The sequence below is a fragment of the Pseudophryne corroboree genome, chromosome 7 (assembly GCF_028390025.1).
Source record: "Pseudophryne corroboree isolate aPseCor3 chromosome 7, aPseCor3.hap2, whole genome shotgun sequence".
Taxonomy (NCBI): Eukaryota; Metazoa; Chordata; class Amphibia; order Anura; family Myobatrachidae; genus Pseudophryne; species Pseudophryne corroboree.
The window spans coordinates 393,422,307-393,448,324 of record NC_086450.1 but is presented as its reverse complement, the minus strand read 5'-3'; the positions used below and the strand labels follow the sequence as shown (position 1 = coordinate 393,448,324).

General features: G+C 42.9%; 1 protein-coding gene across 2 annotated transcripts in view; it reads right to left on the bottom strand.

Annotated features, from left to right (window-relative positions):
• Nucleotides 1-1,119: 1,119 nt before the first annotated feature.
• TTYH3 (tweety family member 3) overlaps nt 1,120-26,018 on the bottom strand; it is a 249,378-nt gene continuing 224,479 nt past the window's right edge. The window contains exons 13-15 of one of the 2 annotated variants that reach the window (XM_063934627.1): nt 19,979-20,054; nt 13,906-14,007; nt 1,120-6,838 (exon numbers count right to left, since the gene is read on the bottom strand). In XM_063934627.1, the coding sequence (XP_063790697.1) occupies nt 13,927-14,007; nt 19,979-20,054 (157 nt within the window). In that variant the 3' untranslated portion in view covers nt 1,120-6,838; nt 13,906-13,926. The remainder of the gene's footprint in view (nt 6,839-13,905; nt 14,008-19,978; nt 20,055-26,018) is intronic. The other variant, XM_063934628.1, reaches the window with a different exon arrangement.

The window sequence follows — 26,018 nt, the reverse complement described above, 5'->3', positions numbered from 1 at the left end:
ATGAGTCAGTGTTCATACCCTGCATACCACTCATACCATTAGAGTAACCCTTCAAGGTCAAGAAGCTTCAGTTCTCCCTAAAGTACAAATTCAACCAGGCGCGGTATGTATTAAACAAATTGATGAGTTTTAAATTAACACCCAAATACTATTAATGAAGATTAAAAGTATGCAGCACCTTAACCTACACTCCGCTGTGAAGAAATAAAGACCACTCAGCTAGCGGAATATATAACTAGTCTCCATAACAACACGGTGGATACATTTCACGCAATCGGGTATCCTTGGTATGTTTTCCAAAATGCAACCCTTCCTGGTCTTGTATGATTGTTCATCCACTTCATCCTCCACTACTTACTCTCTCCTCCTTCTGTTCCTTACCGTCCCTGACTCGCTCCCTCTTTTATTATCTTTCTCTTTGTGTCTTTTCTTCCTCTGACCCGCTTCCTTCCTCACGATCCCACTCCCTTCATTTCAATTATCAAGTGATTTTTTTGCCATTTCTGCCCTCATTCCAATTTTTCTACATTTGTTTGGACCTGCTTGGCCATTCAATCATTCTTGTTGTGGCCATCCTGTAGACATAGTCTAATGTCTCTCATTGCTTCCTATTCTTCTAGAACACAGGTTCCCAAACTCGGTCCTCAGGACCCCACGCAGGTCATGATTTCCAGGTCACCTGTGGATTTTTAAAATGTGACAGTTGGCGATAAATAGTGCAGCTGCTGAGTGACCTGAAAAATGTGACCTGTGTGGGGTCCTGAGGACAGAGTATGAGAACCATTGTTTTAGGTCGTTCTTCTCTTTTCATCGATTTTCTTCTGCAGCGTTACCTAGTTTTCCTTTTTCTGCTCACTATTGTACTGTTGTCCTTATGTTACTGTTTTAATATAATTTTAATAAAGCTTTATTATAAAAAAAAAAAAAAAAGGAAACATATGGACATGAATAATATAGAACAGATAAGCTCCTTGACCCTAGTTGCGCATGGGCGTGTCTTATTTGATCCATACAGTGCATGTATAAACGTTGGGAGGTTTGTGCTTATAATTGAAAATGTATAAACGCTTTGGGTCACAGCTGTCCAACCCAGACTACTGAACAAAAGAATACAAAAGGTTTTTATTGTTTCAAACTTTTTATTTTAAAACATGATACCCAAGTTGAATGGTAACCACAGAAATTACATTAATGATTCGTTTTAAAGTTTTTGTTTGCAAAACAAAGCACATTAAAAATAGCTATGAACCATTCCACATGTCACAGAATGGGTTATATTATAACAGAGGATACTAGCAAAATACAGATAGGAAAGAAACAGGTCCATACATCAATGTGCAAAAAAAAAATGTAATTAAAATATTGGCTTAAGTGAAGGGAAATATAAACGAAATTAGCAACTATGTTAAAAATATATATTTAGAATTGTATGCAATAGGACAGATGCTTTTTCTGCAAGAATACATTTAAGAAAACAATAAAGGTCCCCATCCACTAGTCCGATTTGGGCAGTTTTCTTCAGATTTCGACACATCTGACCGTCATATCTGAAGAAAAGTGTCACATCGGATGGCTCTTCCGATCCGATGCGCACTCCCGTGTCAGATATGTCTGAACTACAGATCTCTGAGGCTGCCCCAACTATTTATCTGAATCTGAAGAAAACAGGTGCACATCGGATTGTTTTTTTTACTTCAGATGTATCTGATCAGATTCATCTGAAGCGTCACTTGACTGGCATCTCGCTGACCACTCCCACCCACCAAGAGGGGGAACAGCGGCAGCAGCAGCATCAGATAAATCGCATGTAGCATGTGTGCATCAGATATATCTGATGCGATCTGGCACATGATAGATCGCATCAGATATATCTGAAGTGAATGTAGTGAAAATTAAGCCCAGGGTCAGATCCGTTTCCCGGGAAGCTCCCGGGAGAGCTCAAGAGAAATCTGATGAGATCTGCAGTTCAGACAAGTCTGAGTAGTGGATGGCCACCTTTAGAATTTATGCTGTTATACATTTGGCAGAATGGTCTTTCTTTCTGAAGTAGATCGGTTAGCAGATTAAAACAAAAACAAACAAAAAAAACCACACAACATAAAAAAAAAAAAAAATAGCCACCAAAAGCTTTTTTTTTGGGAAGATTATTTCTATTTTAAACGACATCTGCTGGCACGTCAGGAATACTTTAACATGCAACAGGAAATATATTAACCACGCATGTACATAGCTTCCCCTAAAACCAGATTAAAGTCCAACTTATTTACATTTAATGAAAACCAGTCCAGGTACCCCTGCCAGAGAGAGAGATGGGGCAGGACCATTCTGGTTTCCACTAACAGGAGTCACTCGCTCTCCGATTATCTAGGAGTCATCCAATCAGATTATTGGACAGTGTACTTTATTATCGCAGGATTTATTTATTTTTATTAAAAAAGGTAGCTGTGTAAAAGGATACTATTATTTTGCATGCACTTAAACCAGCAAGTTTGTTAAAAAAGGAATAGATCCCATATAAAATAATTTTCACTTTAAATTACGTATAAATGCAATAAAAACAGGCTTAAATTTGACTACTTCCGAACACAGATGTGTATGGTCAATTTGGCTGTGTAAGTGTCCTAGGTGGAACGGATCAATGATTTCTGGTAAGAAGCGGCATCTGGCCAAATTAGTAGATTGCACTATTGGTGGCCAGGTTAAGTGTCACTGAAACATTGTAACAGTGATCTGTATCATCTGGTAATTCTAGGCAGGTTGGTTTGCTTTCAATGTCCTTGAATATGACACAGATCTGCTAGTGCACAGATCTAATCTACTCATGTATATACAAAGGCAACAAAAATAAGTCTTCCTGCAAACAGAATCTTTCTCCTCCTTTGAAATCTATGTTAATTGAAAGAAACAGGGATATATTGATATATCTTGATTGATTGGACGAGTGAAAAAGAAAAAAAAACAACTTCTAAATCTATGCCCACTTACTGGTCACATGTATGGGTGCACTGGCAAGGACACATACATGGAAAGATGACTAAAAGAAAACAAAAATAAAAATAAGACAAAACAGTCCTATTGCATAAGTATGAAAATATGCAGGTCACTTTATACACAACCCCATTTTCACAATGCAGGTCACTTTACACACCACCATCCACTTAGGTGACCACACGGGAACAATTAGTGGCTTTAGAGTGGACACCCAGTTAGGAGTAACGCAATGGATACATAGTATACATACAGGATACATAGCAGTTGCCAAGTGGTTAACTATGTTTTCACATTAAAAAAAAAAGAATATTACATAATATGTAAAATTGTGTGCAAAGGTTTGGAGCAAACAGATCACACATCATTTCTCTTTAGAACTGGTTCATGAGGAGGCTGATCAGGCATAGCACAATAACGAGACCACATGATTTGGTAATAATGACCGGGTAAGTGTAAAAAGTACATGTGTACAGCCAACTCTACTACTCTGGAAAATCAGTCCGGAATTGCATAGCGAGCATCATGAAAAGATTACAAAGCACCAATATATATATATATATACAGTAGGATGAAGGACCGTCACGTTCATATTATCCCATTCATTGTAACTGGTATGGCATTTCATGAAACACTTAACAACTTAAAGCGTAAATAACATCTGTAATTTTCTAGGTGATTGCGTGGCAGAGATCATTGTCTACGTGGGGGATCCACACAATGGCCACAGTTTCTAGCTATGACTATTTGATTATTGAAAATCAAAATAGAGGCTCTGCAAGGTTCTACTAACCCTAAAATTTCAAACTGGGATATGTTAAAAATCTAATATAAATAGCTGGATTAAAAAGAAATTACATAAATGTTGCCGGATCTGTAGGAACGTATTAGCTTTTGAAAAGCACAGTGTATTTTTACCTTCCACCAATTACACAATTCTGGGTGTGTATATTTGGTTATGGTGAGACATATATGACCATCCTTTCCATTGCACTCAGAAAACTGATCCTCTCATCTCTTTATTTAAGAATAATAGTCCTAAAAATTAGTCCAGGGGTACAGAATAGAGAGGCATCATGCATGAATCTGGTCAGCAGGGTAGGGTATGACTGTACACAGGTTATGATCCACCTGTGTTGTCCACTTGGTGGAGGATGGGTTATGGAGAGACTTGTGCAAATAAGGGATCACCAAGTCATCACATAGCCAATAAGCATTGGCTTTCTACAGAACAGACAATGGAACATGGAAGTGTATCTTCTATTGTCTCCCATCCATTCCCTAGAGTAGCTAACAATTCTAGATTGCAGCAAGTGAGAATGTAATCCGCCTATGTCTACAGCAGCCAAAGGCTGCATTTGCCCGATCTACACGGTAGGGACCCCACAAATTTGTGACTCTTTCTAATGCATGTTACAAGAACCTACAAGAAAAATCTGTAAAGACCAGACATAAGCCTGTGGCCCTTTGAATGGCAAGCAAGGTGAACCTATTACTATCACTCACAGGATACAAACACTACAGTAATATGCTCAAGATCATAGTCTTGAGTTGGTTTGCTTTTACAAATACAAGGCAGTCTTTTACACTGAGCACAAAGCCCAAACATGCTATTTACATTTCACATTTTCGAGATGTCTGTTCTAGAACAGCTTTGTGTCCACTCCAGCTGCTCTAATTTTGAATATGAATGAGAAAGACTGAATCCAAAATCAAGGCGTCAACAGCAGCATTGTGCTTCCAAAATGATGTCCTGTAGATTAAATGGTAAGAAGTCTGTAATGGCCTTGGTTGTACCAACGGCCTTGGTTGTACCAACATGGCTCAGTTTTATATACTGCTGTCGTTAAGACTCTTTTTGGAAAAAAAAAAAAAAGATTCCTCGAGATACTTTTGTTATTGAGTTGTCTGTACTATTTTTCATCATTAAAGGGAGTCCGTGGTATATTCTCCAAAACCACCCAATTCCATGGTAAACCTGAAGCGCAATACATTGATGACATATTTTTATATGTATTATATAATAAATTGGATATACAATAACTGTATAAAATAATCCACAACTAGTCCAAGGTTTTCGTTGATCAGGCAGCCGCAGCAACAGTTGAAGATTAAGCTCAACAGCCTTAGCACCAGTGATAGATGTTGCTCGAGTTATAGATGTTGTAATGTAGATTGCGAGGTTCTGTTATGGGCCAGCACTACAAATATGTCCATGAGTGCCACAAGATTACGGAAAGAAAAATTATTGAATTGTGTATAAAATTAAGAAAAACTTCCCTAACCAAATCCATGCTGTGAACAGACAGGTGAAGCAATCGCAAGCCTCACTTACGGAATAAGACGGGTGATCGGACGCCAGTCTCAGAGGGTACAGAGAACTCCATTCATTACATACACTGAAGTTTTTAAAGTTTCATCCACAATTCTATGCTCCTATCTTGAAAGCAAAGATGGGGCTGAATAAATGTAAAGGATAAAATGTATAAAGGTAATAACTCCAGATCTTGCTTTATACAGTAAAAATTTTTTAAAGTGATATATTTTAATACTACAATGCCAACCTAAACAACTCCATAATACAAAACATGGTTACATTTCCGCATGGTTAGTGGTGCACATGCATGGCGTTGGTAACAGGAAGTAGTAAAGCGCGAGTCCACGTGATCAATTTACAATCTCCTAATAAATTGTAACTACTGCCCTGATCCATGTAATCAAGTAAAATCAGATGGTCAGCAGTGCCAAGTACAGTAACCACAATTAGTTAGCAGGTATAAAACTTCCTGTCAAATGCACATGGTGGATATTTCCTGTAATCGCTCTACCATTAGACAGTGGTTATCAATACAGAATATTATTAACACTGGAAGCCAAAAATTAGTGGAACATACGATGGCCACAGTGGTGTAAACATTTGGCAAGGGTAACAAAAGCTGTAAAGAACTATACAGCTGAAATAATGCATAAAGTGGTGATGTTAACTTCCAAAAATAGGAATAATACAAAAAAGTGATAAAAAAAAGTATTGGTTAAGTCGATCAACTATGGCAATTGGTTGCACTGCAAATCCTCTAACCTTGGGCTTTAAACAAATGGATTAGACACCCTACCACTGTGGAATGTCCATAAAAACACTAATGGCTGCTAACAAAACTTCGGACAAACCAGTGAACAATTTAGCGCTCATTTCACATCCTCCCCAGTTTAATTTCATACATAATAGTACTGGCGAGTGTATAAATAATGCGGACGTTCAAATTTGATTAATTTACTGTATGTATGGAGGATAAGAGAATGTCAAACGATTAATAAATTGGCAAACCATTGAAGTTTTGAAATCATAACTTGGTGCACTGTAGTCACAGATGGCTTGAAAATAAAAAATAAAAAAATAAAAACAAACTTCTAGATCCTTAGAAAAGGCAACATGAGAAAAAATAAAATAAAAAGTAATAATACAGGGGTTACAAACCCCAGATACCCCCCGGGTGTTTCATCCAGATAGTAACAATTATTTGAGAGAGATTTCCCGGGTTTAAACGAAATAAAAGAATGCCTCATTGAGGTGAACAATTTGTTAAGCACGACAAGACGCTTCTTCCGTTCCATTTCTCCTGTTTCCTTTATCTTTCCATGTACGGGAGCCAGGGTTCGAAGGCATGGTTTGTAGGTTGGGGTGTTTACAAATGCCAACATTTACTGAAAAACACACCGACTCACACAGCAGGAGCTCAGAATTACAGTAGGTTGAGATCAGTCTAACAACTCGTGGAACGACTACTTAGTGTGCAGGGTCTGTTTCCGGGCGGTTGGTGGCCAGATACTTTGCTCTCATGCTGGACGTGTACTAGAGAAAGACAAGCAAATCAAAATTAGCACCATCATCTTAGACCAAACACTGAGACCAAAACTGAGCAGTCAAAACACGCAGGGGAAATTGTATCAAACATTGGAGAGAGAAAGTGGAGAAGTTGTGCAGAGCAACCAACGGTCATTGATTTATCTAGCAAGTCTTTGATAGGACAGATGCTGTTTAGTTGCTCCGTGCAACTACTCCACGTTATCACTATCGGACACTTGACATATCACCCCCTAGAGTGTTTCAATAACTTCTGCTGATAGGCTAACACAAAAGCTAAAGGTAGTAACCCTTTACCAAGTATTCCGTACAGTGTTCTTTTGAGAAACCAAACTTTACAGCTTCCTAGGTCTATATGTATATTACTGTATAATTTCACTCAGAACCTACCCCTCTCACACATACAAAAAAAAAAAAAAAAGACGAGTGTATGAGCCCTTATAGAGATGCCTTCCTAAGTTATTAACAATAAAGTGATGACAATGATCTCAGCACTATTAATAACTCGGATGGAAGCACAGGAAACAATGGCAGCTTGATTTTAACTATAACGACTGGCTTAATTGCTCACGGATGTCATGTGACCCAAATTCAATGCAGATTTCTGAAGGCGCTGCTGGAAAATGTTTTCTTCTTCTATCATTTAAATAAGAATTCATTAGAAATCCTAGAATAGAGTATTAAATATAGCATAGATATTTGTACGTTTACCGGGCGGATAGATGGATGGATGTCATTCAGACAAATTGAGGTAGAACATTGTACATAATGAAACAGTGGGAAAATGCAGGTAACAAGCCACTCGTTTAATTACATACATTACACAAACAATTCCGTGACCTAACAGGATCTTGCTACCGCAATATAGGACACCTGTGTGGGCCTATATATACACTGCTCAAAAAAATAAAGGGAACACTTAAACAACACACTGTAACTCCAAGTCAATCACACTTCTGTGAAATCAAACTGTCCACTTAGGAAGCAACACTGATTGACAATCAATGTCACATGTTGTTTTGCAAATGGAATAGACAACAGGTGGAAATTATAGGCAATTAGCAAGACACCCCCAATAAAGGAGTTGTTCTGCAGGTGGTGACCACAGACCACTTCTCAGCTCCTATGCTTTCTGGCTGATGTTTTGATCACTTTTGAAAGCTGGCGGTACTTTCACTCTAGTGGTAGCATGAGACGGAGTCTACAACCCACACAAGTGGCTCAGGTAGTGCAGCTCATCCAGGATGGCACATCAATGCGGCCTGTGGCAAGAAGGTTTGCTGTGTCTGTCAGCGTAGTGTCCAGAGCATGGAGGCGCTACCAGGAGACAGGCCAGTACATCAGGAGACGAGGAGGAGGCCGTAGGAGGGCAACAACCCAGCAGCAAGACTGCTACCTCCACCTTTGTGCAAGGAGGAACAGGAGGAGCACTGCCAGAGCCCTGCAAAATGACCTCCAGCAAGCCACAAATGTGCATGTGTCTACTCAAACGATCAGAAACAGACTCCATGAGGGTGGTATGAGGGCCCGACGTCCACAGGTGGGGGTTATGCTTACAGCCCAAAACCGTGCAGGACGTTTGGCATTTGCCAGAGAACACCAAGATTGGCAAATTCGCCACTGGCGCCCTGTGCTCTTCACAGATGAAAGCAGGTTCTCACTGAGCACATGTGACAGACGTGACAGAGTCTGGAGATGCCAAGCAGAACGTTCTGCTGCCTGCAACATCCTCCAGCATGACCGGTTTGGCAGTGGGTCAGTAATGGTGTGGGGTGGCATTTCTTTGGGGGGCCGCACAGCCCTCCATGTGCTCGCCAGAGGTAGCCTGACTGCCATTAGGTACCGAGATGAGATCCTCAGACCCCTTGTGAGACCATATGCTGGTGCGGTTGGCCCTGGGTTCCTCCTAATGCAAGACAATGCTAGACCTCATGTGGCTGGAGTGTGTCAGCAGTTCCTGCAAGATGAAGGCATTGATGCTATGAACTGGCCCGCCCGTTCCCCAGACCTGAATCCAATTGAGCACATCTGGGACATCATGTCTCACTCCATCCACCAACGCCACGTTGCACCACAGACTGTCCAGGAGTTGGCGGATGCTTTAATCCAGGTCTGGGAGGAGATCCCTCAGGAGACCATCCGCAACCTCATCAGGAGCATGCCCAGGCGTTGTAGGGAGGTCATACAGGCACGTGGAGGCCTCACACACTACTGAGCCTCATTTTGACTTGTTTTAAGGACATTACATCAAAGTTGGATCAGCCTGTAGTGTGTTTTTCCACTTTAATTTTGAGTGTGACTCCAAATCCTGACCTCCATGGGTTAATAAATTTGATTTCCATTGATGATTTTTGTGTGATTTTGTTGTCAGCACATTCAACTATGTAAAAAACAAAGTATTTAAAAGAATATTCCATTCATTCAGATAGTGTTCCCTTTATTTTTTTGAGCAGTGTATATAGATTATGGTTATTACTATAGAGAGCATGGTATGGTAAATACCACAACAGAAGATGATAACTTAGATAAGGTATTTTTTTTCACATGGGCAACTTAACATTATGAAAGAACTTAAAGGGGTTTTCCACTTTAAATTCTTTAAATTTAAATCCCTCCTCCATTCTGAATAACTGCACATAGCTGAACTGTGCACCTGTGTTGCTGAATCTCCCCCGCTATGGCTGAGCAGCACCACAAGGTGACTGGTTAAACGCAAACTCCTTGAACCTGGTTCGTATTATGACAGGGGGAACTCTGGCTGTGGGCTTCTCTGCTATACTGGGACTGGGCCCATGCTAGTACTGGGATCTTAATGGGGTCTCAAGTGTCAGCAGATGATAATGAAATAAACAATAGGACAGCTTCCACATTATACACAGAAGTAACGTTCTCTGCGAGGGATAGTGTACTACTTACAGATGGGATGTTTGATCTCTATAAAAACCGACCGACCATGTCTTCTGAATTGTTCCTAGATTACTAACGGGCGTTACTACTAACACCTTATGTCATACCCTTTTCCTTGATTGCAACTGATTCTTTATCTCATAATCTTAATTCTCTAAAGTAAAAAAAAAAAAAAAGAAAAAATTTGAAAGAAATATTTTGTACATTTTATCTGTTCCCCGAGATCCCTGATTCTTTGTTTCCGAATCACCCTAAAATAAAGTATAACACACAATTGGAGCCATGAGAACAATGGAGAGGGGGGGAAATGACACGATATCCACGGAATGGCCATTGTTTTCTGCAGAAATGAAGGTCAAGATGTGGTAACACCTGTGGAGGGGAAGGAAACAGGAGAGAACAGCACACAAGGTGTAAAGCCCCGGAGTTATCACAGTGATGTACACAGGAGAGCACGGAGAGGCAGAGGTGTGCAAGCCGGACTAATCCTCATGCACGCAGCAGGCAAGTACGTTGCAGCACAGTTCTTCCCCCTTCTGTCAACTGTAGGTGGCAGCAGCCCATGCTGAACCCAGGGAGGCACGCAGCAAGCAATCTGACACAGCACAAGCACAGATAGCATGAACCCGGTGCAAGGGAGCGGGCAAGGATGGAGCAGACATGTTCTGTGGAGGAGAGTGTGGTTCATGTGCGTGTGTCAGGACAGCTGAAATGTGACCATGGAGAGAGAGCTTGCTGTTTAAACAGTGTTACAGCTACGGTTGCACTAATCTAGCTTTTTTATTTAGGTCCCTAACACCCCCAAAGCAATGACGTGCAGTCATATGAGGCAGAGTCTTTCCTGTCATACACCAGTATACGCCAGACTTTTGACAAAAAAAATTATATGATATTATAAATATCTTCTTTGTATCATTCTTATTTTTATAGTGAAAACTCTGGAGTATACTGGTGTATGACAGGTAAGGCAGTGCCACCCAGCCTACCCTGTCCACACATCTCTGAAGAAAACTCACCACATTCCAAGCAGTATATACTGCTGCAACCTTGTAGAATACCCACATGAACCCTCGGGTTCATATACAGATGTGTCCTCATACATCCAGCCTCAATACTCCATGCAGCGGGAGACGTCTGGGATGAGTCACATGACAGGTTCCATGCAACTTCTTTAGCGTTAGGCGTCTTTTTTTGCAGAAAATGCGTCTTATTCACATCGCTATGCAAATACAACGCACAAGTAGACTCTCTCATTAAAATATGCGGCATGCCTATATTCTAGGAAAACTCTGTAGCATTGCATTTCGTATGCAGTTTTAGCCGCGGTCGCACAGAGAATATAGGCATGCCGCATGGAATTTTAATCAGTACAAGCGGTCTGTGCATTCTAGTCACATCATTTTGCGAATATGATGCATTTTAATGGAAAAAAGTTGCATGAAGTCACCCCACTAGAAGGGATGATTAACATGACATGCAGGGAGGCTGGATGTAAGTAGACACATCTGTATGTGGCTCTGATACTTACAAGTGCCTCCTCAGCCATTTACCTCACCGAACGTCGCTGCCCTAAGGATGTGGCAAGCTAAAATGCACCTGTTGTCTTAAACACTGTGAAGGACCTGCGGAGCAAATCAATATTCACAAATGATCTCAAATATGCTCTCAGCTCACAAAATGGGCTCCTGCACTTTGAGCAGACAGATGGTGCACCTTACCGTCTTACTAATCCTCTGACGAAGAATATGAACATCTCTAAAATGCATGGAACTATCATCTAGACAAGGGGCCTGGCTGTCTCTTGGACTCTAAGGGGGAGATGTACTAAGCAGTGATAAGAGTGGAGAAGTGAGCCAGTGGAGAAGTTGCCCATGGCAACCAATCAGCGGCTCTGTATAATTTTATAGTATGCAAATTATAAATGTTACTTCAATGCTTTTCCACTCTTTTCACTGCTTAGTACATATCCCCCTTAGTCCTCAGAGAGCCTGCAGAGTACTATAATGATGTCATGGCAGCCTTTGAAATGCTAAGGGGTATATTTACTAAAGTGCGGGTTTTTAGGAGTGGAGATGTCGCCCATAGCAACCAGATTCTAGCTATTACCTTCTGGAAGGTGCTAGATAAATGATAAGCAGAATCAGATTGGTTGGTATGGGCAACATCTCCACTTCTAAAAACCCGCACTATAGTAAATACACCCCTAAGCGTGTAGGTAAATTGTTAAAGAAATCCAGACCTCCCCCCAACCCCCTTTCATACAAGAAAAACATAACCTCACAGATATAAAATTTTCAGATATATCTCTGAATATAAAAATGCTCTACATAATGCAAATATTTCCCGGTCTCCAGCTACAGTAGGTGAGCAAGAGTCCTGTGAATAGGGAATAAAGTACAATAAGCCACTGTTATAGTGAAACACACAGAGAGCTAACCTAGAAAATAAAATAAAACTCTGGTATGCTGCAAGTTTATGTGCGGACCTTCACCAATTCATCCTGATCCCTTGCAGGAAACTAAACTGCATAAACTTCTCATTTAGCCAAATTCAGGCACTGAGGGGATATATATCAAAGCTGATTGTCATAGGTCCAAGACAGGTGAGTGAGAAAGAAGTCACGCCAATATAAAGCTGTCACCCGTCAGGACCAGGCCTGTATCTGGCAAAGTGCTGCCGTTCTGGTAATGTTTGGTCTCTTAGAACGAATAGATTAATGCTCTATATACGGGCTGACACAACCATCGCCCGTACACTTGCCTATGCCAGGCTCACTTTCAAAATATCTATGTGATAAATATATCAACAAACCATTGAGTAGGGTGCTCCAAAACCAACCTATAATAACACTACAGTAGATGCTGAAAAAGTGAACATTTACAAAAGTAGGAAAAGCAAAACAATAAACATATCAGCACATACTCTAAAATTGTGCTTTGAGTTATTAATTCTAGTTTTGGAGGCGTTAAAATGAGATTCACTCAGGTGTCACACAGACAAATCCTGTGTTTTAGAGCGGTCCAGGAGTGTGCACCCAACGCACTGTGCCACCGAAATCTGCAACTCTCTGCAAACACAAACTCAGATTAGAAGGGATGGTGATAACAATGAAGCCCAAAGGTAGTGCTCCGTACAGCCAAATCCTCTCTACAGACCACACTGCTCATACTGCATCAGCATCCTGTTATGTTCCAGGACAAGCTATGAATGTAACTCTGGGGATTTCTAGCACACAAAGAATAATTTGGCCTTATAACCAGTGTGACTAATCTCAGGACAAGGGAAAGTGACTGACCGAACCAACGTGAAACGCGTTAGCCTACTCTGTGATGTGTTCTCTGCAGTGAGGTTGGCCGCCAGCAATCACAGCACTGTGTACTCATTCCTTGTAACAAGTTAAGACACATAGAACAGAAAGAAAAATAAATATCCATATACACAAAAACCACAGAAAATAAATACAGACAGATTATAGAGGGGTGGTGGATGATAAATCGACAATCATTAAGTCGACACCATATGATCGACAGGTACAAAATGACAATAGGTTCAAAAGGTCGACGCGACAGTGGCCGACACACATACGGTCGGACACGATTTTTGGGAGGTTTTACTTTTTACAACTTTTGTGGAGTTTACTATCTGTGTCACAAACGATCACCTTTAGCAGATCCGAGCGAGCCCGCAAGGGGACATGTGTCTACTATTTTGGGGCACATATGGTTAAACATACAAAATAAAATCAAAAAAATAAACGTGTTGACCTTTATTCCTGTCGACCTTTTGTACTGTCTACTTTTTTCATATTTATCTTTTGTACCTGTCGACCATATGGTGTCAACCTACTGACTGTCAACGTTCTGACTATCGATCTATTAACCCGCACCCATTTTAGAGAGACTATCCATGCTCTCATTACACCCCATCAGACAGGCGTTCCGCTATTTATGGTGGTGTCTGTTGCTGTTGGCAAAGCATAGATTTGTGCCACTTCAGGCCTGGTCAGGGGGAGTGGGTGTATAGGGAGATTGCGGAGAGATGTGTAGAAATTAGGCGCCGGCCAGGGATAAGGAGGAGGAGGAGAACAGTGCGGGAATGGAGGGCAGGGAAAGGGTTGAGTGAGGGGAAGGAGCACCTTTGTTAAGTACCTGTTCCAATAGCGAGCGCTGTTACCAGTACGTCCGTGCACTGTCCGAGGGTTTAAACTGCCAGCTCAAATGGCTGCTACTGTCCATGGCAGCCAAATACAACTGTGATGTTGCAGGAAAGAAAGAGAAAAAGAGAGTGGAGCCTCAACGTGCATGAAACATGATACAGTGCAGCCAACACGTCATGGGGAATAGTACATCCATGAGTGTGCAAGAGGGAGGGCTCTATCACGCTACAGGAATAGCCCTGGATCAAGAAGGGAGCACACGGGGGAGTGGGAAGACTGGGAAAGAGATACCGACAAACACATGAGCATGTGAGGAGACTCTAGATCATGATCATCATCTTGTAAATCAGAGGGGGGATATTTGCAAAGCTCCGCCCTTTAGCCCTCAATTCCAAAATGTAAAACGTATAGATGGATGCAGAATATACACTCTAGCGTCATACTGACATATGAACACTGAATAGGTTTAGACCACATTTGCACTTAATGTGAATTATATCACCTCATTATACCGTCCATGCAGGAGAATCTGCTTTGATCATTATGTAATGACTTAAAACACTGCGGCACTTTGGGGGCAACCAGCTTTGTTCTGGCCATTCTAGTCATGTGCACAGATTGACCTATGAGCACAGAGCTATGCGCTCAGTATTTTCTGCTATCATTTGTCAATCCTAAAACAGACACTAGTACATGCGTTTCAACAGTAGATGCAAAGTCTACGCCTCCGTGCTTAGAACCAGCGATTCTCTTCATAAGCAATTAGGCTGGTTCTAATGTACAGAAACTACACCAGATTTTTTTGTTGGTTTTTATTAGAATAGTAAGCAAAGTGTAGATGAACCAAATCTTTTCCCTTTGTCCTAAGTGCAGTCTTTCAACCAGACTCGAAGGTCTCTGTAGAATATACAGTAGTGAAAGTTATTGCATTTTGGATTACCATGAAGATAAAGCTTGGCTGTAGTGCGTATACCACAGGGTGATTGTGTAGTCAAATATCATAGAGAAATTCAGGTAGACATAGTCACAGAAACGCAATGTCCAATCTAGACACACCCAGAAATAAGATAGAGCATTGTACATGCCACATCAATCACATGAGATCGAACAATTCTATTTTTTTAAAGTAATTATTTCTAAAAGGTACCAAAGTTCCCGAAGTACACTATGGGGTGTATTCAATTGGTGTCGGATCCTCTCCCGACACTGCACTATCCATTTTGCGGGCGTTTTCGACAGGTTTAGCCCGTTTTCGATAATGCCAATCCAACTTTTTTTTTAAAGTCGGATCAGCATTGTCGAAAACCGGGCCAAAAACCTGTAGAAGATGTCCGTAAATCCGACAAAATACGTGGATCCGCGGCTAATCCGCTGATCCACGGCACTTGACTTGAAAAGGTCGAATCCAGATTCAACCTAAAAAAGTCGGAAAGAACAGTTTTTCGGACTTGACGGCAATTCCGACTTAAATTTAATAGACCCCGTTGTAAACAAAAGTGATTGGACAATGACAGCAATCACTTCTGTCTACATAGTGTATAATACTGCAGTATAAAAATGGGTAATACTAGACAAATCAAAACCAAATTCTAATATATGGTAATAATTAACTATAGAAAGATATTGGGTTCTCAAACTCAGTCCTCATGACCCCAAACCGTACACGTTATCCAGGTAACCCAGCATGGGTGCAGGTGCATCACAAACTGTCATATTCTAAACATCCACAGGTGACCTGGAAAACATGAACTGTTTGGGGTCCTGAGGACAGAGTTTGAGAACCTCTGCTTTAACCCCACTAAAATTAGACAAGGTAGTCAAATGAGCCTCCCATTTTGTAACATGTAATCCTTTTAAAGGTCTTTGTTTATTGCATAAATCATTTTTTTGTGAGTACATACACCGAATTGGGAGAAGGGATAAAAAGAGCACAATCATTTAATAAAATCTGTTATGCACAGTGCAATCGTCAAACGCCCGCCCCATTAATACGTGACTGTAATGAACAGATGCACTGAGGGATGTCAAAGCAATGCATTTTAATTAGTCAAGCCTCGCATGACCATTCAATCTTCTTGTTAATATTCCCTTAATGAGCAGCCCCAGGGAGAAGGCAGACAGTAAAGCGACGGCAAGCTGCACTGGAAGGTCATCTGTCACTGGCAAAGAATGAAAACCCAGAGTCTCATTGGGGGTAATTCTGAGTTGATCGCAGCAGCAAGTTTGTTAGCAATTTGGCAAAACCATGTGTACTGCAGGGGGGGCAGATATAACATTTGCAGAGAAAGTGGATTATTTTGTTTCTGTGCAGGGTAAATACTGGCTGCTTTATTTTTACACTGCAATTTAGATTTCAGTTTGAACACACCCACCCAAATCTAACTCTCTCTGCACATGTTATATCTGCCTCCCCTGCAGTGCACGTGGTTTTGCCCAACTGCTAAAAAAATTCCTGCTGCGATCAACTTGGAATTACCCCCATTGTGTATAGGATGTTAGTAAAACTTATATAACAAGATCTGTCATTAAGCGGTTAGCAGCACCTATGTTTATAATGACAAGGTAAACCTGCATCAATGTCTTCTCTAATAAGGGAATCGCTGCAATCAATTCCGGGTTTTAGGGTTTGTAGAGCTTTAGGCCTAGGCTTATAAATGACCCACTCCTAGCACTCAGCAGAGGTGGGAAAGCTATAAGCGCTCAGATGTACTGATCACTGTAAAGTATTTCCACAGCAAACAAAGGGCTGCAGACGGAAAGATACAGAAATATATTATATGTATATATATATATATATATATATATATGATCCAAAGACGGCGGCACTCCACGAGGACTTGCAAGCATAAAGAAATAACGAGGCAAACACCCCTGTTGTGCTGTTAACGTTTCAGTGTGTTTAAATGTGTTGGCTGCACAACATGCAGCTACATGGAAACAGGCCCTGGCTTTCCACATCCTCAGACGTGCAAGTTCATTAAGATTACCAAAGTCCTTACCTGCACTAGCACACACGTCATCTATTTTATAAGGTGTCCGTGTGGGCTATATTATATTGGCAAAACCTCCAGGCAGTTCCGTGAAAGGATGGCAATGCATAGATCGGCCATCAGAGCTGCCCTGGAGGGAGACCAGCAAGCACAGCCAGTAGCGCGACATTTCAAAGTGGCAAAGCACAACTTGGCATCGCTGAGATATAAGATTATTGATCAGCAACCTGCTAGTATAAGAGGTGGGGATAGAAATCAAGTGCTCCTCCGTAGGGAGGCTAGATGGATCAACCGATTAAATACCCTTGTTCCAGTAGGCTTGAATGAGCAACTGGGTTTACGTTGCTTTCTCTAAAGTCCGATGTAGGGGTTAATTTACATTCTCTAATGCTCCTAATCAATGATATAGAACGAGCCCGTAAACTCCAACATTGATGTGTACTGGATTGCAAGTTACTGGTGTTTGTTTACACTGTTTTGTTTTCATTCTGTGTATTTGTATATATGTTCCCTAGGTAACCGGCGCCATGACGGGGAAAGTAGCGCGCCGCACACGTGGGCGGGTGACGTCATCCGGACCCGCCTGGCTGCCGCGCCGTGGGAGCAGAGGGGGTGATGCTGAATGTATAAAGGTAAGAGTTTTATAATGTTTGTATTGTTCTGACGAAAGTTTTAAACAACTGAAACGTTAACAGCACAACAGGGGTGTTTGCCTTGTTATTTCTTTATGCTTGCAAGTCCTCGTGGAGTGCCGCCGTCTTTGGATCGTATACATGCTATTTTAGCTGGATGGCACCTGGGGCAATTATCATTACAGGTGGAGTGCCGGTAATTTTGCTGTATTTTATATATATATATATATATATATATATATATATATATATATATATATATATATATATATTATATATATATATATACACATACACACACATACACACAGGTTGAGTATCCCTTATCCAAAATCCCACATTTTTGGGTCCCCTACTAAGATAATTACACACTTATTATATATTATGTGTGTATATATAGCCATATTATATAGAGATATAATATATCTATATACCTGTCATAATCTCTGTAGGGTAACAAAAAATGTGGGATTTTGAATAAGGGATACTCAACCTGTATATATATATATATATATATATATATATATAAAACAAAATATTATATTCCACTTAAAAAACCCAAAACAAAAACAGAAAGACATTACTACTTCAATTAAAACAGAGATGGAACATACCATATGGTAAAAACTAATTAAAAAAGAAAACAAATTCTGGAATCCATACTTATAATGGGAAAACAGACCATACCCTATAAAATGCAGTATAATAGTTATTACGGCAAATGAATGTACTCAAAGCTTTTGATGCAAGGATTAAACTACATGGAATTAAACTTGCTTTCTATTCACTGCTAAACAATGTAATTATTCTTCAACACATGAAATAGGGAATTGGTAGCGTAATACAACATTAGGCATTTGTTGGAGTTTCAAACCACGTGGACTGCATGCGACACTATTAGGGTGCTGGAAACAGATTTTTATTATGCTGGAAATAGATTTTTATTATGCTGGAAATAGATCTATTTATTTTTTATTGTTTTTATTTTATTTTACCTGTGTACTTAGTAGTAGAATCTAGTCTGGGGCTATTATTTAGACCCTTTCAGAGCTGATGCAAAGCAATCAAAGCATGCGCAGTTTGGATAATTAATGTTTGTGCTAGCATCTTACACCTGTCACAACCCATGCAGTTCCGCTTTCCTGCCCAGGATGTCACTCTGCTCCATTGCTTCTAGCACACTCTGTCTGTATCTTACTGATGAGAGCAGAGAGCGACAACTAGGCAGGAAAGGGAACTTCATGGGTTGTGACATGAGCATGGTGCTAGAATGTGTATATAAAATAACTAAACAAAATGTTATTATAAGCTTACACTTACTTACCCCAAATATACTCCAGGACACACAGCAGCTCAGCCAACTGTGATTTTACCCTCTCAGTAAACGCTGTTTTAGGTTTTTCAGGCACAAACATTGCTATATACATTTTCCTCATATGGCGCATAGATATAGGGAGAACAGGGTAAGGGGACTGATGAATCCTATTAGTCAAAACTAAAAGAGATCTGAATGGTAAAGGGACTGGCTACATTCAGAATAATGCTCAAAAGACGGGAAACGCTGTGGTAAAAGCAGATACATATTGTGATGCGCACATATACCAGACGAACTAAAGTTCTCTAAAAATACCACTCAATTTGGTAAACAAAAAGCACAAGATTACACAAAGCACACGAGAAGATTAATGGTGTCTACACACGGTGAGATATTTTCTTACGATTTCAACTATATAGTCAAAATCGCAAGAAAAGTTAGTGCAGATCGCAAGGTGAAAGTCACCTTGCGATCCCGATGCGATGCAGAAGCGTGGTCCCGCGTGGTCGGCATCGCAAGCCTGGATAGACTGTGCAGGCAAGACAATTTTGACTATCTCTACAGAAAAGATAGTCAAAATTGAAACTTAGCCAAAATCGCACAGTCAGTATCTCAAGCACAGTCATTATATGCTTGCGATGCCATCCTAGCCCCTGTCGCATAGTAACAATTGGGGTTAGCCCAAATCTCACCGTGTGTATGCACATTAAGGATTTTCACACACATTGATGAGCAATACTTACTTCGACGTTCCAATATTTTTAACGCAAATAATAAAGTTATTTTCTGCTTTGAACATTATAAACCCTCCATTATCAGATGCTATTTTAAAAACTAGACTCCCATTTATCAACGAGTTTTAGCCATTTAAAACTTGTCGTGAATGATAAATGGTGCTCCAGCCAATCAGCTCCTAACAGTCATGTGTTTGGAAAAATGACAATTGGGAGCGGATTGGCTGGGGGCATCATTTATCATTGGCAACAAGTTTTAAATCGCTAAATGTCATTGATAAATGGGCCCCTAGATCTGTACTTTGGTATAGAACGAGTGTGTAGGTTGTGGCTCTAAGATAAAGTTAGTTCCAGCTGATGCATTATGAATGGGTGGAATGATAACATTACTTACTGAAGGAGGAGGTGATTCACGCCCAATAAGAGGAGTGTTCTCACAGCGGGGATTTTGGAAGTTTGCATTTTGACTCCTGCAAAGAAAAACATTGTATTAAAATCTTGTTATGTTACAGCCTTATTTCAAACTGGGATAAAATAGGATTTTAATTACCTACCAGTAAATCCTTTTCTCGTAGTCCGTAGAGGATGCTGGGGTCCATATTAGTACCATGGGTTATAGACGGGTCCACCAGGAGCCATTGGCACTTTAAGAGTTTAATAGTGTGGGCTGACTCCTCCCTCTATGCCCCTACTACCAGACTCAGTGTAGAAACTGTGTCCGAGGAGACGACATACTTCAAGAGAAGGAATGACACAGATAGTGGCGAGATTCATACCAGCTCACACAACAGGTAAATCCGGCAAACATGCCGGAATAACTCAGCAACAGCTGAAACAGTAAATAACGCAGAACTTACCTTGGAACCAGGCAGTACTAAACTATAAAAACCAATGCAGGATAACGCAGTGCTAGGCGGGCGCCCAGCATCCTCTACGGACTACGAGAAAAGGATTTACCGGTAGGTAATTAAAATACTATTTTCTCTTACGTCCTAGAGGATGCTGGGGTCCATATTAGTACCATGGGGATGTACCAAAACTCCCAGTACGGGAGGGAGAGCGCGGAAGCTCCTGCAACACTGCTTGACCAAACTCAAGGTCATCAGAGGCCAAAGTATCGAACTTGTAAAATTTGGCAAACGAGTTTGACCCAGACCAAGTAGCTGCTCGGCAGAGTTGTACAGCCGAGACACCCCGGGCAGCCGCCCAGGAAGAGCCCACCTTACGAATAGAGTGGGCCTTTACAGATTTCGGACATGGCAATCCTGCCGTGGAATAAGCATGCTGGATAGTGAATCTGATCCAGCGTGAAATCGACTGCTTAGAAGCAGGACACCCAATTTTCTTGGGATCATAGAGGACAGAGAGTCACTTTTCCTATGACGAGCCGTCCTCTTCACATAAATCTTCAAAGTCCTCACTACATCCAAGGCCTTTGAAGCAATTGAGGAGTCAGTAGCCACTGGCACCACAATAGGTTGGTTGATATGGAAAGCCGATACAACCTTAGGCAGGAACTGTGGACGAGTCCTAAGTTCCTCCCTGTCTTCATGGAAGATCAGATAGGGACTATTACAAGATAAAGCCCCCAATTTCCGACACGCGTCGTGCAGAAGCCAAGGCCAACAAAGTGACCGCCTTCCACGTGAGAAACTTGAGATCAGCCTCCTGTAGAGGCTTAAACCAAGCAGACTGCAGGAACTGCAACACCACATCGAGATCCCAGGGTGCCGTTGGCGTCACAAAGGGAGGCTGGATGTGCAGAACCCCTTTCAAAAAGGTCTGAACCTCAGGGAGGACAGCCAATTGTTTTTGGAAGAAGATAGACAAAGCAGAGATCTGGACCTTGATGGAGCCCAATCTCAGCCCCATATCCACCCCTGCTCGCAGGAAAAGGAGAAAACATCCAAGTTGAAACTCCACCGCAGGGAAACTTCTTGGACTCACACCAAGAAACATATTTTTTCCAAATGCGATGGTAATGTTTAGACGTTACCCCCTTCCTAGCCTGCATCAGGGTAGGAATGGCCTCACTCGGGATACCCTTCCAAGCTAAGATCTGGCGTTCAACCGCCATGCCGTCAAACGTAGCAAGTCTTGATAAGCGAACGGCTCCTGCAGTAGCAAATCCTCCCGAAGAAGTAACGGCCTTGGATCTTCCAGCAGAAGATCCAGTAGATCCGCATACCAAGCCCTCCTTGGCCAGTCCGGAGCAATGAGGATTGCCAGAATCTTTGTTCTTCTTACCAGTTGAAGAACCTTTGGTATCAGAGGAAGTGGAGGGAACACAGACACTGACGTGAACACCCACGGTGTTCCAGTGCGTCCACCGCCACTGCCTGTGGGTCTCTCGACCTGGAACAGTACCTCCGCAGCTTCTTGTTGAGGCGGGAGGCTAACATGTATATGTGAGGAACCCCCCACCAACCGGTTACCTCCTCGAACACCTCCGGATGGAGGCCCCACTCTCCTGGATGGAGATCGTGTCTGCTGAGGAAGTCTGCTTCCCAGTTGTCTACACCCGGAATGAAGATTGCTGACATCGCCACCGTGTGCCTTTCTGCCCAGAGGAGGATTTTTGACACCTCTGACATGGCAGCCCTGTTCTTCATTCCGCCTTGTCGGTTTATGTAGGCCACTGTGGTCACGTTGTCCGACTGCACCTGAACAGCCCGATCCTGTAGAAGGTGTGCTGCTTGCAGAAGGCCGTTGTACATGGCTCTTAGCTCGAGAATGTTTATCGGGAGGAGGGATTCTTGATCCGACCACCGTCCTTGGAAGATTTCCCCCTGAGCTCCCCAACCTCTTAGACTTGCATCTGTGGTTAGAAGGATCCAGTCCTGAACGCCGAACCTTCGGCCTTCCAGAAGGTGAGACAGTTGTATCCACCAGAGGAGCGAAATCCTGGCCTTCGGAGACAGAGGGATCCTCTGGTGCATGTGTAGGTGAGATCCCGACCACTGGTCCAATAGATCCAGCTGAAAGGATCGAGCATGAAACCTTCCGTACTGTAGAGCCTCGTAGTAGGCAACCATCTTCCCCCAGAAGGCGGATGCACTGATGAACGGAGACCCGGGTAGGCTTTAAGACATCCCGGACCATTGATTGACTCACCAATGCTTTTTTCACCGGCAGAAACACCCTCTGCACTTCCGTGTCTAGGATCATTCCCAGAAAAGACAGCCTCCTTGTCGGCTCCAGATGAGACTTCGAAAGGTTCAGTGTCGTGAGAGCAATGGATCGCAACAACTTCTCCCTGGATGACGCCTTGATCAGGAGATCGTCCCCCTGCTTGAAGGAGAACCATCATCTCCGCCATCACCTTGGTGAAGATCCTTGGTGCTGTGGGGAGGCCAAAGGGCAGCGCCTGGAACTGATAGTGATCGTCCAACAGTGCAAACCTGAGATATGCCTGATGCGGCGACCAAATGGAAATGTGGAGGTACGCATCCTTGATGTCCAGAGACACCAGGAACTCCCCCTCCGTCAGTCCTGAGATGACAGCTCTCAGAGACTCCATCTTGAATTTGAACTCCCTGAGATAAGGGTTTAAAGACTTTAAGTTCAGAATTGGCCGTACCGAACCATCCGGTTTCGGTACCACAAAAAGGTTCGAATAATAACCTTTGTTCCACTGCTGAGGCGGAACTGGAACAATGACTTCTGACACCACCAATTTTCTGATGGCCTCCAGAAGAATTGTTCTGTCTGCCGGCAGAGCTGGCAAGCCTGACTTGAAGAAACGGTGAGGTGGGGGATCTTGAAATTCCAGTCTGTACCCCCTGGACACTATATCCAGGACCCAAGGGTCCAGACCAGACGACACCCAGATGTGGCTGAACTGCCGGAGTCTTGTTGCCCCCACCTGACCCTTCTCCAGGCCTAGCTGTCCACCGTCAGGCGGAGGACTTAGGGGTATCAGAAGCAGGCTTCTGGGTTTGGGAACCTGCAGGAGCAGGTTTCTTTCCTTTGGCACGACCACCTCTGAAGAAGGTGTTCGAAGGCTTGTTCTTTCTAGACCTCGCGGGCCGAAAGGACTGTGACGTGGCAGGTGTAAAAGGCTTCTTCGTAGCCGGTGCAGCTGAGGGGGGAAAAGGAGACTTACCCACGGTAGCCGTGGCAATCCACGCATCCAGTGCCTCCCCAAAGACAGCCTGACCTGTATAGGGTAGGCCCTCCACGCTCTTCCTGTATTCCGCGCCCGAAGACCCCTGCGAGCCGAGACGGACATGGAGGAGATCCCCGCAGCCATGGAACCCAGGTCCTTCATGGAATCTACCAGGAACCCTGCAGAATCCTGAATATAGCGTAAAAATAAATCAACGTCACCTCTATCCAGCGTATTCGATTCCTCCTGCAGAGTGATTGACCACCTAGCAATAGCTTTTGCAATCCAAGCACAGACTATAGTAGGCCGTAATATAGCCCCTGAAGCCGTGCAAATGGATTTTAGCGTAGCATCCACCTTGCGATCTGCCGGGTCCTTCAACGCGGTAGATCCCGGGACTGGCAACACCACCTGTTTGCCTGTTTGGACAGCCTGGAAACAGAGGCATCGACTAACTCACATTTCTTTCTATCTTCCTCTGGGAAGGGAAAAGCAACCAAGACCCTCATAGGGATCTGGAATTTCTTTTCCAGAGTTTCCCAGGCTTTTCAAAGATAGCATTTAATTCTTTGGATGCCAGGAAGGTGGTGGTGGGGGGGGGGGGCATCTTATTATCTGTAAATAAAGGCATCCTCCACCTGCTCAGGAGCTGAGTCAGAAATGTGTAAAACATCCCTTACAGCCTCAATCATCAACTGCACCCCCTTAGCAAGTGATGCTGTCCCCCTCAACACATCCCCGTCACAGTCTGCAGCGTCAGAATCTGTGTCCGTGTCATCCTGCATAAGCTTTGCAAGTGCACGAGGAAGCAGTATCCGACCATACGACCATAGAGGATTGTAAAACCTGAGTGGCATGCTAGGTCCTAGCAACCCTATCAGAAATCTGAGAAATAGTCCCCCTCAGAGAGACTAACCATTCTGGCTCTCTAGCTGGGATCTGCGCTACAACAGTGCAATCCTGATTACATGGTATGGAGTCTTCCTGGGAAGATAAATCCTCTGCAGCATATGAAACAGTGTCCCTAGACATGTTGTCACACACACACCAAACACCCCACAAACACACAGGGTATTGGGTAGACAGAGTTTCCCCACAAGAATGGCAGAGAGACACAGAGATTGGAGCCAACCCACACACAGCGCTATTAGAGGTATAGGGAGACCCTAACCAGCGCTGACTGAGTCCCTTAATAGGGGAGACAGCCTTTATACAGCCTCTCTTCCCTTCTACAACCCCCTGGTACCGTACAGATAGCTGGAGTTGCTCTGGAGGGACCTGGACATCCACTGGCAGTGATTGCAGGCAGGAAAAATGGCGCTGAACGCTGCTGGGTCCGTTCTGAGGAGAAGCTCCGCCCCTTCAATGGCGCTGTCTTCCCGCTCTTGAAGATTATACTGACCTGAGGAATTTTGTGCTGGCTGAGATCCGCAGACCACGACAGGCTTGATGTGGTCAGTGTAGGGTTTTTTGCTGGCTCAGGGTGCCCCTCACAGCGCCGCACCACTGAGCCTTCCCAGAGCACGGTTAAAACCGCGCTCCCACCCTTAAGCCGCCCTCTTCACGCTGACCCCCCGCTTGTAAGGGGGGACAGTGACTAACTCGCCACACTTCAGCTCTGTGAGGGGGTGGCGGCTGGCTGCCAGGGTGAGCGTTCCCCTGTGGCGGGGCGCGATCTGTCCCCTCTGGAGCTCAATGTCCAGTCAGCAGAGTCAGTGGCTCAAGACCTAGCTCCCCTAGCTGTGACCGGCTCCTCCGGGCACATTTTCTAAACCGAGTCTGGTAGGAGGGGCATAGAGGGAGGAGCCAGCCCACACTATTTAATTCTTAAATTGCCAATGGCTCCTGGTGGACCTGTCTATACCCCATCATCCTCTAGGACGTAAGAGAAATTAATTTTCCCCTCAAAATTCTACACACAATACCCCATAATGACAATGTGAAAAAAGTGTTTGAGATTTTGCTAATTTATTAAAATAACAAACTAAGAAATCACATGTACATAAGTATTCACAGCCTTGGTCATGAAGCTCACAATTGAGCTCAGGTGCATCCTGATTCCACAGATCATCCTTGAGATGTTTCTACAGCTTCATTGGAGTCCACCTGTGGTAAATTCAGTTGATTGGACATGATTTGGGAAGGAAGTTAAGGAACACACTTGTGCCTCTGGCTAGAGAGACAAGGGCCCGGGCGCATGCTGCACATCGTTGTAATGTAACAGCCTTGGTTAATATGCTGTTGTACGGTAACATTAGTACACACTTTAAAATCACCTGATATATAGATATGCAATATTAAAAACAAGAGTGTCTAAAAATAAGAT